This window comes from Andrographis paniculata, unplaced genomic scaffold (genome assembly GCF_009805555.1).
Source record: "Andrographis paniculata isolate CXL003 unplaced genomic scaffold, ASM980555v1 Contig59END, whole genome shotgun sequence".
Lineage (NCBI taxonomy): Eukaryota > Viridiplantae > Streptophyta > Magnoliopsida > Lamiales > Acanthaceae > Andrographis > Andrographis paniculata.
In genome coordinates, this window is record NW_026137594.1 from 1613802 (window position 1) to 1626482 (window position 12681).

General features: G+C 37.6%; 3 protein-coding genes across 10 annotated transcripts; 1 reads left to right on the top strand and 2 right to left on the bottom strand.

Moving 5' to 3' along the window:
• Position 1: 1 nt before the first annotated feature.
• On the bottom strand, positions 2-3351 carry LOC127257910 (sugar transporter ERD6-like 6). Of its 5 annotated transcripts, XM_051284462.1 has the most exons (18): positions 2866-3351; positions 2727-2789; positions 2521-2610; positions 2382-2441; positions 2236-2301; positions 2083-2148; positions 1931-2006; positions 1782-1846; positions 1608-1700; positions 1449-1529; positions 1279-1363; positions 1146-1192; positions 1015-1077; positions 868-927; positions 745-804; positions 596-655; positions 391-505; positions 2-312 (listed from the first exon to the last, which is right to left on the bottom strand). In XM_051284462.1, the coding sequence occupies exons 1-18, from the start codon at positions 3055-3057 to the stop codon at positions 200-202; spliced, it is 1455 nt and encodes a 484-aa protein (XP_051140419.1). In that variant the 5' UTR covers positions 3058-3351; the 3' UTR covers positions 2-199. The 5 variants fall into 5 exon arrangements, with proteins under 5 accessions (XP_051140419.1, XP_051140418.1, XP_051140416.1 ...); XM_051284461.1 differs by having other exon boundaries at positions 2-505; positions 745-927; XM_051284459.1 differs by having other exon boundaries at positions 2-505; positions 868-1077.
• A 483-nt stretch (positions 3352-3834) lies between these two features.
• LOC127258469 (alkylbase DNA glycosidase-like protein mag2) lies at positions 3835-6377 on the top strand. The gene is made up of 2 exons (XM_051285318.1): positions 3835-5141; positions 6048-6377. The coding sequence occupies exons 1-2, from the start codon at positions 3964-3966 to the stop codon at positions 6067-6069; spliced, it is 1200 nt and encodes a 399-aa protein (XP_051141275.1). The 5' UTR covers positions 3835-3963; the 3' UTR covers positions 6070-6377.
• Positions 6378-8183: 1806 nt separating this feature from the next.
• On the bottom strand, positions 8184-10241 carry LOC127258147 (zinc-finger homeodomain protein 6-like). 4 transcript variants are annotated; one of them, XM_051284850.1, is made up of 3 exons: positions 10101-10241; positions 9656-9813; positions 8184-9479 (listed from the first exon to the last, which is right to left on the bottom strand). In XM_051284850.1, exon 3 carries the CDS (start codon positions 9409-9411, stop codon positions 8443-8445), a length of 969 nt encoding a protein of 322 aa, XP_051140807.1. In that variant the 5' UTR covers positions 9412-9479; positions 9656-9813; positions 10101-10241; the 3' UTR covers positions 8184-8442. The 4 variants fall into 4 exon arrangements, with proteins under 4 accessions (XP_051140807.1, XP_051140810.1, XP_051140806.1 ...); XM_051284853.1 differs by lacking the exon at positions 10101-10241 and adding an exon at positions 9890-10058; XM_051284849.1 differs by lacking the exon at positions 10101-10241 and having other exon boundaries at positions 8184-9416; positions 9656-10058.
• Positions 10242-12681: the final 2440 nt, after the last annotated feature.

Genomic DNA, 12681 nt, shown 5'->3' on the forward strand with positions numbered 1-12681 from the left:
ATGAATTCATATCTGATCAGAGTTTATTAAGCATAGAATCAATAACATCCTTTCTGTCAATACAAAACCACTTCCAAAGTTGATAATCAAACTAGAGCATTGCACAGAAGAATGCTATAATGTGCACGCGATAAAAGACCTGGAATCTGATAGAAGCAGGTTCGTGTATATGTATAATGTATATGTATGTATGTATGTATCAATGGAATGACGACTGAATTTCTTCGAGTGTTCTTCCTTTGGTTTCAGGAACCCACAGGACCACAAACGCTAAAGTAAAAGCTGATATTAGCGCATATATCGCAAAAGCTCCTGTACAAGTAACAATGTGATGGATAAGTATTCTCAGCAGCCAAAAAGACAAAGCTTTTAGAGAGATAGATAAAGAACCTCCAGTGCTCCATGTAAAGAGTAAGTTCGCCGTCATTGTAACAATGGATGCTGATAACCAATTCGCCAGCGTTGCAACGCTCCCCGCAAGGCTCTTAATGCTCACGGGAAGAATCTGGAACAACAACAATATTTGTTTCATGCACAGGGAAAAGGTACGACATCGTATATATCATAGAACGTTACATAGCCATATTTATCATACCTCGGACATTATAACCCATGGCACGGCCCCAAGTCCTATCGAAAAGCCAGCTACCAACACCTGCAGGGAAATACGAAGTCCTTAGTAAAGTGAGAACTCTGGCAGGGATTGGATGGACACATGTATAGATTCTCGATTGGAGATCTTACCAGAAGTCCGACCAGCGCAAATACCTCCATGATGGGATGATCGTCTCCCGGCAACGTATCCTGCTTTTTGGAGTTAGTACAAGAACAACCATGGAGTTTGGCAAGTTTAAAGTAAATTGCCACCTTAAAGTAGAATGCCAAAGCGACGAGGACGCAGCTCAGGGTCATCAGCGACGATGATACCTGCAGTAAGTAACAGATTATATAGATAGAGCCCATTCTATCCAGACAATGATGATGCAGATTGTAGCTGAAAGTATTACGACGTACTATTAGGAGAATTCTGCGACCTGCCCGATCGATCAGAGTTGCAGAGATCCCGGTAAACACAACCTTTACAGACAACAAGTTTTTTCAGTAGCTTGAGGGTTATAGCTAACATCTGTAGTTGTCGATTCTACCTGCAAAGCCCCGATCCCAAATGTTGCTGCTTTAGCCGATGAAATCCCTGTTTTTCATTTCCAGGTAATGTCTTCTTACCAAAAGTGCGCGAAGAAAAGAGTGTAGAGATGCTCGTATAGATCGAAGCCTCACCTGCAGATTGAAATATGCTACTCGAGTAGAAGAGAACGCCGTTGATACCGGTTAGTTGCTGGAGCATTAGAAGCCCGATTCCTACCTGTAGCGTATATGGAAACGATGAGGAAACTGGGAATACGATGAGCAGATTCATCGAAGAAATGGTTTTAGAGTATCGATCTTACCATCAAAGGATACCAATATCGCTTTCTCCTGAGCTCCGAAATCCTGATGACAGTCCTTCGGTTTGAGGATGCGACGGATCTCTGAGAACAAGACAATGCAGAGTAGACATCAAACGCATGGCGGCGCTATAGATGGATTTGAAACTCTCCCAAATATACCTTAATCTCATTGACTTCGGATGAAATGTCTGTGTCGAACCCTCTGAGAACTTGCAGGGAAGTTTCGAAGCCTTCATTCAGTCCCATTTTTGCCTGTATTGTTGACATTACTCAATGTAAAGATTCGAGTTTTATTAACAAAGAACTCGAGCTGTGTGTGGCGTAGTGTCATACCAGCCAACGAGGAGATTCGGGTATGAAAAACAAGCCAGGTATCAACAATGTGCACGGCAAGATTCCTGCATACATTCGAAATGATCAGGTATTCGGATGGATCAATCGATTCCCTGTCACGTCGTCATCGATCCATTCGATTTGTGTACCTAGAACGGCAAGAACTCGCCAAGGTAGGAAAAGCCCGAGCAGATACGCTAGCATGATTCCAATTGTCACGGACAGCTGAACGAGGGGTAGCAGCATTAGCAATTTAAGTCTAGAATTGCGATGGATCAGATCTGAAAAAATTACGTCGAACCTGATTCACGGATCCGAGGCTTCCTCGTAGGTTCTGAGGGGCTATCTCGGCAATGTACACCGGCACCTATTGCAAAACACAAATAACAAGCATTAACTTACGGTGCTTGCTGGCTCGCACGATCGATCAATATGATCTGTCCTGGTTACCTACCGTGTATGAAATTATGCCGACGCCAAAGCCTTCGAGTAACCTTCCCATGAACAAGAAGGACGAGTCCTGTGTGTAGAACACACAACTTATCAATACATACGTATATATGTTGTCCTAAGGTAGACAGAAATTCGAAAGTGAATTACTTTGGCGAAGGAAATGGCGAGCCAGCCGATGATGTTGGGTATTGCAGCAATCATGAGTGACTGCACCACTTGATTCATCAATACATATATTCATATATGTTTGTATGTATATGTATATATGTGTGTATGTATAGTGTACCCCTTTTCGGCCAATGTATTCAGCAATCTGGCCACTGGCAATGGCTCCCACCATAGCTCCAACATTTGCTAAAGACCCAAATATCGAAAACTTTCCAATTCCAAATTTAGAAGAAGAAGAAGAAGAAGACAGTTAATGACAGCCAAATTAAAATGTGTTACTTATGAGATATATCTCTTGTAAAATGGGTTTGGGAGATTGCGTACCTCGGAGATGGTGAGATCAAGATCACGTATGATTTCTGATTGGGTAGGGTTAGAGTATCCACACTGCAATTCACATTGATCGATTAATGAACAAGCTAATTAAGAAACACTAGAATGAGATGAAATATGTTATATATACTGTGAATCCAAACTGGATGGGGCCAAGGGCGACGACGGAGACGCAGAAGAAGACGGAGATGGACTCGCGCATGAGATTCATGGAGGATCCCATGATGCTCGACTGTCGGGACCCCATTCCCGACATTCTGTACCAGCTTCCCGTGTGCAGCAATGGCTTCCGCAGCCCATCCTCTGCAACCTCCGAACTCATTCCTCAAACTCACTCACTCACTGCCTCTCTCCCTACCTACCTACCTACCTGCTAATTGCTAATTACACACACCTTCCTTCTTGATCGATCTAATGTATTGACGATTCCCTCCGATCGGATCAAATTAACTAACTGATCAACTAATAAAGCGGGCACAGATGATTAATTAAGTTAGTTCTTAATTAAGAAAGAAAGAAAGAAATGAGAAAGAAAAAGACACAAGAAATTAAAGTGTATAATGGATGTGGATGAAGAATGTGTTGGGAGGGAAATAGGAGACGAAGACGACGACACGAGTCCAGGAGAACCATGCACGCCCCCTCACATGCGACGCCATGCCATCCGCCATCTGTATGGTTCCTATTTTTCACAAATTAAATCAACCATATTTGATCTACTTTATTTATTTATTTTTTTCATGACTGGAACCCACAACCGCTGTCCGAAAATACACACTTGATAAATCCAACATAATATCCTGTGAACTAGGCATATCAACAAATCACGTTAAGTTAACCATATAACTTGAGACGTGGGAAATTTAAATATATCAACCATCGAGTGTGGATTAATTATATATATTTGTTTACATTATAGCTTAATTTGTTAAAAATAAAATATTTTTAATTCATAAAATATCACGGATCAAATTAATTAATTAATTAACAAGTACAGACTCGCGCTGCAATTGGGGTTAACCGATAATAATGATGAAATTGTTGGGCATGAAATGTAAATATTGAAGGGTAGTTTCGGAAGTACATTGTGCGCCTTACAAGTGCAAGTTTACCGTAGTATCCCTCTAACAGTCCCTTCTTCCCCTATTACCCTCTCAATCCCCAATCGCCGTCGCCGTCGCCGCCGCCGCCGCTGCTTTTGTCGCCGGTAATTTTAGCCACGGGGCACATGGGCGAACAGACCCGCGCCCCAATTGCAACCATACCCAAATCCGAATCCCAAATCGAAACACCCAAATCGCAACAACAATCGGAGCTCCAATCCCTTTCACGCGAATCCGACTCCATCACCCAGATTTCGTATCCTCCGCCGACGGAGACGGTGGCGCTCGAGGATTCCCCTGCCATAGCCGCCGAGATCTCCCACCACAATCCTTGCAAAATTCCGGTGAGGCCTCCGAAAATCCGCAAGCTCTCCACGCCGTCCGCGGCGGCGAATCCGGCCACCGGCCACAACCCGTCCGTCTCTTCTTCCTCTTCCATAGCCCTGACGACATCTTCCTCCGCCATAACTCCCGCCGCCACAAATTCCGGCAAACACCGCCGGCGTAGCGGCGCCTCCCAAGGTTCTCGACCTCTCCCCCAAATTATCAAACCCTTATCGGCGGACGGAGAGGTCGAATTAGCGATCCGCCATCTCCGCGCCGCCGATCCACTGCTCTGTCCGCTAATCGATTCTCATCCTCCTCCCCAATTCGACGCTCACCATCTCCCATTCCTAGCCCTAACCAGGAGCATCCTCTACCAGCAGCTCGCCTTCAAAGCCGGAACTTCCATCTACACGCGGTTCGTCTCCCTCTGCGGCGGCGAGGCTTCCATAACCCCCGATTCCATCCTCACGCTTTCCTCCCAGCAGCTCAAGCAGATTGGGGTTTCAGCCCGCAAGGCCAGCTATCTGTACGATCTCGCAAACAAATACAAATCCGGCATTTTATCCGACGATGCTGTAGTGAAGATGGACGACAGGTCGTTATTCACAATGCTGTCAATGGTGAAGGGAATAGGCTCGTGGTCGGTGCACATGTTCATGATCTTCTCCCTGCACAGACCAGATGTATTGCCAGTTAGCGATTTGGGGGTTAGGAAAGGCGTGCAATTGTTGTACTGTTTGGAGGAGCTGCCGAGGCCGTCGCAAATGGAGCATTTGTGTGAGAAATGGAGGCCTTACAGGTCAGTAGGGGCCTGGTACATGTGGCGGTTTGTCGAAGGTAAGGGCGGCTCCACCGCCTCCGGAATGACTCTCGAAGGCAATGCTATGCAGCAGCAGAAAGAGCCGCAGCAAGACGAACATCAGCATCAGCATCAGCTGCAATTTTTGGAACCTGTTAATGGAATCAGCAACATGGGGTAGTTCCTTTTCCTTCTCTTTCGATGAAATATGTGGATTTATGCATTGTTTGATTGCTTGGTTGCTTTATTGTGACGATTGGGGTTTATAGAGAGCTCTCTTGAGTTGAAGGAGTTTAGTTTCACTGAATGTGTAGTTGAAATTCAAGATTTGGAAGTGCCTAATGAGTTTTGGAACAAATTGTTGGTATAGATTTTGTAATTTGCTGTGGTAGCTATTTTATGCATTGTTAGGTAGCCTCCGGAAACATGATATCGTTTTTATTGAGAATGAAGTTATTATGGATTATTTAGCATGTTTTCGGATGTCTGAAAAATGTTGCTTGACGAGAAGTTGATGTGCCACTTAGTTTATTTTGCAGTTTATAATGTGTTATAGAATGCATTTTGTTTAGCTCTGTCACTTTTGTCGATATATATATTATGTACTGATGGTATAACTAATAGTCTCTCTAAAATTGAAAGACTTACTAGCCTACAGGGCTTGTAATTTTTCGTTTGAACTTAAGAAGCTGTTCTGTTTGTTGCCCGATCCTTGAAGCATGTATGTGTATATCCATATATTTATACATATGTGTGTATATGATCAATCTTGTTGAAGGTTACTTAGCTGTGCTTATTTGATTAAGAACTACTAATACATATATAATCCCGGCTGACGGGGGAGAAGGGGAGAGTGGTTTCTGATTCCATTTTAACGGCGTAGATATGAGAAATAGAAACAAATTCTAGTCGGTATATTTCACCGGTGTCATATGGTCCTTGGACATTCGTGCTCTACGGAGCACCTTTTGCATTCAGCTTAATTTTTCGATATGTCGAGAGATTAGGTTTCTGAGCAATGCATTAGTTTCAAGCAGATCATTTCTCCCATTATGGTTTTGATTCATTTTTGTATTTTTGCAGAGCCTGCATTTGGAACCAGTGACGACGAATCGATCCGTTTCCGACTCCATCGCCGGATAAATCTCTGGACAGAATCGACATATTCATCTGGCAAATCTGAGCAGCATATCTAGACGAAGAAGAAGATATCATCTTGGTCGACAATAAATATATGAATATGTACATACGCATATATATTGCAAACTAGTTATGTGTGTTTTTGTGTGTATTTATTTATATATATATATGATGTGTATATCCTTAGGTATTTGTAGCTGTACGTATTTGCATTATGGCTACTGTTAAGGTGTACCATCTTTGATTAAATCATATTTGTCCGATTTAATAAAATCTTGATCTAATGAGTAAATAAGCCAATGATAAATTTGATATTTTATGTAGTTATTGTTCAGTATATTTTTGTTTTAATTATTTATGGGTAAGATTGTATCTGGGGTTATTATATAATTCCAAAATTTTCATTAATTATGATAATAGTATTATTACAAATATTTTTGTATGAGATATTTATATATGTACATGTTTTGTTGTGAAACTGACAATATATGAATAATATTATTAAATGTCATAGTCAGTATTTAGTTGTTGTAATATGGATAATTGGTTTATTGGACTAACTAATCCTCTACATGTGTAGAAGATTTTTTTTAATATATATATTGTAAATGGTGTAGATCATAATAAAATTAATAAATATTACTACAAAAAAATTGAGTTTCATACAATCTTATAATTAAGTGAAAATATGGTTTAAACTAAAAGATTTTTGTATTATTATAAATAGTACTCCCTCTGTTCCAGATACCATGTCCACGTTGTCGTTTCTGTCGGTTTTATATACCATACCATGTCACTTTTCTTTTTTTGAAAAATGATTACACACTTTAATTTCATTTTAAATTTTTAAATTTTATTTTTTTAAATTTTAATTAAACTAATTAGTTATCTTAATCTTAATTTATAATTATTTATATTATAGGATAACTATTTTTACTAATACATTCTTAATTATCTACTAATTACATCCCTCTTAAAATACCGTGTCTACGTTACAGCAGAACGGTATGTGGGACGAAGGGAGTAGTTGTTAGATATAAATATGTATTTTGTATTATTTATTTTAGTTTAACCCTGAATTCACTGATGTGTATATATATATATATTTGTACTCTTATTTTCTTAATAATACAATTTGATAATTTTTCTTCAAATTCTAACATAATATCAAAGCTCAGATATCTAGTTTGACTCTATTTGGAGCATATGCATATACAAGTTTAGTATACCTCTATGTCCATCCTCAATGCTCCTTCCGTCCCTTAAATAAATATTTATTTATTTTATACACGGTAGTTTAAGATATACCAGTATTATATAGATATTTAGTAAAAATAAAATGGAAATAATTGAAAGGTATTTACAATTTTAGATAAATATGATAGTTAAAAAAAAATAGATAATTTGTTATGTTATAAAATAAATTAAAATATAAAAATAGATAGTTTGGTAGGGAATGATGTATAATAAATATTTTTTTTAATCTTTCTATCCTAAATATTAATATTATTATTAAATGATAAGGAGGGAATTGGTTAGTGTCGTGAATTCCATGCAACTACCAGATGAAAACCTGCAGTGAAGGCATTAAATCCATATTCTGCACTCTGCAATGCCATTACTCTCTCTCTCTCTCCTCTCTCTCTCTCTCTCTATATATATATATAGAGAGAGAGAGAGAGGGTCCAAGTCCAACAGCAAAGCTGAAATGAGCCACACTGACTGTGATCAATATTTATTTCTTCCTTTTAAGTTAAGGGGGGGCTGTACGGAACGTCGAGCTTCCTTCCTTCCATCTATAAATATAAATATAAATATGGATGAACCTAACAATACCATTGTACCATTAAGTTTTCTGACACCTCACTCACTCTCTCTCTCTCTCTCTCTACTTCACTCTCTACTCTTCAACTACTTCTAATTAAAGACGAGAGATAGAGCTTTGTATTTGTATATATACATGTTTTCTGAGTGTCAATGGCAATAAATAATATTGAAGTCATTTTTGGGAGCAGATAAACAAGTTTCATGGCTTCATTGGTTGTGATCAGACTTTGAACACACACAAATTAAAGAATCTTATTAAATTTAAGGTAATTTGTTATTAGTGATTTCATATTCTAACGGACAAATTAAACATGTTTTTGGTGTTCTAATTAACATTAGATGATGACGAGGATGATGAATTGATGATGATGGAGCTCATTAGTTAATTAAGAAAAAGAATCACAAGGCTACTCACCTAAGAATTGTCTTCTTCTTCCTCCTCAGAATTAATGACAGCAAAATCTAGCCTTGATGATGATGATGATGAGGTTGACGACAATGGCGGCCGGGGTCAAATTTGTCTTTTCATCGCCTGCTTGTTGTTGTGCATCCACACTTTGAAAACTTGCCTTTTCACTCCCACCTCGGCGCAGAACTGCTGCACTTCTTGCTCGTCTTGCTTCTGAATTCTCCACCCGATTTTCGTCGCGAATTCCTGCATTCGATCTTTCTGATCTTGGCTGAATTTCGTCCGGAATCGCTTCCGGGGAGACGCCGTCGCGCCGCCGTGCCGCCGCCCCGATTGGAAAATGTTGAGGTCCTCGCTCGAGGATTCAGCGCCGCCGCCGCCGCTGAAATTAACTACGGCGGGAGGCGCGGACCCGGCGCCGACGGAATGGGAGGAGTGCTTGTGGCGGGGCCGGGGGCGGTGGTGGTGGTGCGGCGGCATTGAGTATGTAATCTGGCCGTGAATTTGTGCTGCTGCGGCGGCGGCGCTGCTCGGGTTGGGGTTATTGTATGGATGGAACTGCTGCGGCTCCCCGTCGACTTCCTTCCGGTGGAAATTCCGGTGGCAGTCGCAGGCGGCGCAGCGGAGGGCCTCCGGCGTGCCGTCGTCTCCGCTGGGCATGAATTCCCCGCACCCATCGACCACGTGCCCGCCCATGCTTGCCGCATGGTTCTTCAGGCATTCCCGGTACTTGATCGGCTGCGGCGGCGAGCTCCTTGAATCCGATGCATCGGCGGTTGTGTGAGTGGATGACGGCGGTGGATCTGGATCTGGCGACGGTTCTCTCTGCACTATCTGTTGCTGCGGCGGCGGCGGCGGCGGCGGAAGATTGTGATACGGCTGATCTGAGGAGTGGGAAGGGCTGAAAATGGAGGTTCCACGGCGTGGGGAAATTAAAGGGTTTGTTCTGGTGGTGGAGAGGAGGGGTGCGAGGGGAAGCTTCATTGGAGATTCTTGGATGATTGGTGGAGTAGTGTACGCCATGGAATTGGGCAATCCCATTTCCCTAATTTCTTGCCCTCGTCGATCCATGGCTTCTGCAAAACCCTAATTGAGCATGAGAGAGAAGGAGAGAAGATGAAGTTTGGAGCTATTCTGCACTGCACAATATAATAAATTAATCGACTTTAGAATCTCGCAACGAAGTTCGGACAAGGAGCTTGGGGATGCCCATGGGACCCTAACCAATTTAACCACACCTTAAATAAATTTAAAAAATAAAATTAATCAAACACTACAACTTAATTAACTAAATTAATTTGTAATTTAATATAACCTCTGACAAATGAGAGAGTTTATCAGTGAATCCACACCATCTTCATCTCCATCAGCATCACCACCGCCATAGCCAGCAAATGGAAGCTCACCCAAAATATATATATGCAAAACGATGCCAGAAAACAGCCGCAGTTTTTCACCTTTTCTTGCAGGGCACTGATTCAGACAAAAAAAAAAACAAACGAGAGTTAATTAATTAAACTAATGAAGAAATTTCTTGCAAGACACAAACTTTGGACAGGTTTAATTCTGCCTGTGTCTCCCAACAGCCATCCAAAAAATACTTTAAAAACATATATATATAAAGAAAAGAAAATTGGGGATCACTGAGGGAAGTGGTAGAGAGAGAGAGAGAGAGAGAGAGAGAGGGAGGAGTGAGAGTGACATGGGGTGTAGTGTATGAGTAGTGTAAGAAAGTAGAGATGACACAGAAGAAGACTTACTCTACAAAACAACCGACAAAGTCATGTTGGTTCTCTTCCACACTGCACACCACATTTAGTCTATTCTTTCATTATTATTTATACACACTACACTACACTACACTACACTTACATTTCTTTTTCTTTTTTTTTTTGGTTACAGCTATTGTTATTTTCAAAGGAAAAAAATAAATATTAAAGCTGCTATTTGTAGCCCTCCATGTAAATTATAAAGATCACCAACCAGAAACCCTAAAATCAGAGTTGAGAGGAAAGAGGAATACTTAATGATCAATTAAACGACAAATGATATATATATGTATGTATGTATATGTGTGGGACATGATACTAATAGAATAAAATATAAAATGGATCCTCCTAAATAAAGTTGTTTTTGGGTAAAGTACAAAGTTTGAGTAGTAATGTTAATCAGGAATCCAGCTTAGATATATTTGGTGATATATCCAAAATATTTATCACATGAAAAAATACATAGAGTGAGAGAGAGAGAGAGAGCAGAGAGAAAAGAAAGTCTCAAAAGCCAAATTAAAGCACTAAATATTGCTGTTAGAGAGAGAGAGAGAGATAAGAGAGAGATGACTTTTGAAGATGGAAAAAAAAAAGTGAAAATGGAGATGAGATGGTCCACAGAAACAGGAGCACTATGGTCCTCTTCCTGTTAATGTGTGTCAGATATTCTGCTCTTTAATTTCCATCTTTTTTTTTGTATTTTTTTAGATAGCGAAGAAGAAGAAGATGATGATGATGTTGATCATGACCACCATCACCTCTCTCTCTCTCTATCTCTTCTCTCTCTCTAATATATATATATATGTATGTATGTATATATATCTGATAAAAGAGGGTGGGTGTTGCAGGTGAAGATGACTTGACTGATGAATAGTAAAAAAAAAAAAAAAAAAGGTGTACAAGTTGTTTAATCCTCTCTTTAATCTTAAGGGTTTGTTCATTCATTTTGACTTTTTATTTTTTAATTTTTTTGTTACACAATCTTATCTTTTCTTAATAAAAAATACTTCTTCCATCTCTAAATAAACGATGGGTTTGGTTAGTAAAAATATTTATTTATCAAATTAAGGAGTTAAATTTCAATTTAAAATCAATTAATATAGACTAGAGTAACCTTCTTGTTTATAAGTAATACTTTTCTATCATGTAAATAAGTGTTTATTTGATCGAATATAAATTTTAATAAAAATGAGTAATAATTATTAATTTTTTTTATAATAAAAAACAATACAAAAATAAAATAATTTTTTATTTAAAAAAGTAAAAATATTTTTCAATAATAATCCAAAAGAAAAATGAAAATAAATTTTAAGGAGTATAACAAAATTTTCATATTCTTTTGTATATGAAACAGTATTCAGAAAAGCATATAAAAATTCAAACTTTAAAGCTGACATCAATAAAAGCAAACCTAAAGTTTTGTTTAGATGTGAATTTTTTATAGTTTTTAAATTTTTTTAAAATAGTGCAAAATTAAATATTTGACTATTATATATTTTTTTTGAAAAAATTGAATTTATACAAATTTTTAGTATTTATATTATACATTAGCAAAGGATATTTTCTTTGTCCATTATAAATTTTTATTTTTAATTTGATAATTTTATTATCTATATTTAAATAAGAAACTTAAACTTTCAAAAATCAATTCTTACTTTCAGCTAGGATTTGAGAGAGTCCGTAGTGACTAAATTATCATCTTCTAAATTTGGACTAATTTAAATTTAATTTGTTGTATGTATGTATTAATATTTATCTATCTTCTTTAGACAAACGAAATTATGGCTACTCATTCGTATCTGCACCCCAAAAAGCAACTTACTTACTTGGATCCAATGTTCTTTATATAATTTCACATTCATATATATATATATATAGAGAGAGAGAGAGAGAAATATTTTAGTAATATACGTGACATTCTTATTTTTTATTGTTTCTTTAAATATATATATATATATATATATATAAAATACTTTTTTATTTAATTAATAGTGGTTGAAAACGTCTTTTGTAATTGAAATATTATCATGTGTATTGATACTACTATCGTCTGATTATTTAAAATACCGAGTATTCTTTTATAACGATCTTATTAGTGACTATTATTTTTTATTTTTGGAAAAATAATTATATATTAATACTAAAATATCTTTAGTTTTTATTTAAATACATTTTATCCCTTTTGATTTTTTATCTTTTTTTAAAAATATCAAATTAGATATATATTTTTTAATATTACTTTAAAAAGCAGTTTTTTTTTTTTAATTTAAAATATTATATCGTCTATTTATTAAACATAAAAAACGATTCAAATTTAAAACTTTACAAATAAAAATTTGAACTCAAACAAAAGCGCCCCAAAGAATTAAGAAATAAATAAAATTGTCATCCAACAAATTGAAGATGAAATTAAAAGTGAAGGTCTTATTTTTAGCTCATATATTAATGGAGAGGACAGACTAATTATTATAACAAATTAATAGCAGAATTATTATTTGCCGAATTATTTAAATGAGTTGTATATATTTCCACAAATTGATGGATCGTATTTGACGAGTCTAACGCGCATAGA

What these genes read in the sequence shown, in the direction of transcription:
- LOC127258147 (XM_051284850.1), bottom strand. Translation starts at nt 9,411, where the DNA reads ATGGATCGACGAGGGCAAGAAATTAGGGAAATGGGATTGCCCAATTCC.
- LOC127258469 (XM_051285318.1), top strand. Translation starts at nt 3,964, where the DNA reads ATGGGCGAACAGACCCGCGCCCCAATTGCAACCATACCCAAATCCGAA. An exon ending in AATGGAATCAGCAACATGGG is followed by an intron (nt 5,142 to 6,047) that starts GTAGTTCCTTTT and finishes GTATTTTTGCAG; the next exon opens with AGCCTGCATTTGGAACCAGT.
- LOC127257910 (XM_051284458.1), bottom strand. Translation starts at nt 3,057, where the DNA reads ATGAGTTCGGAGGTTGCAGAGGATGGGCTGCGGAAGCCATTGCTGCAC. An exon ending in CCGAATCTCCTCGTTGGCTG is followed by an intron (nt 1,701 to 1,781) that starts GTATGACACTAC and finishes TCAACAATACAG; the next exon opens with GCAAAAATGGGACTGAATGA. An exon ending in TAGCATATTTCAATCTGCAG is followed by an intron (nt 1,193 to 1,278) that starts GTGAGGCTTCGA and finishes AATGAAAAACAG; the next exon opens with GGATTTCATCGGCTAAAGCA.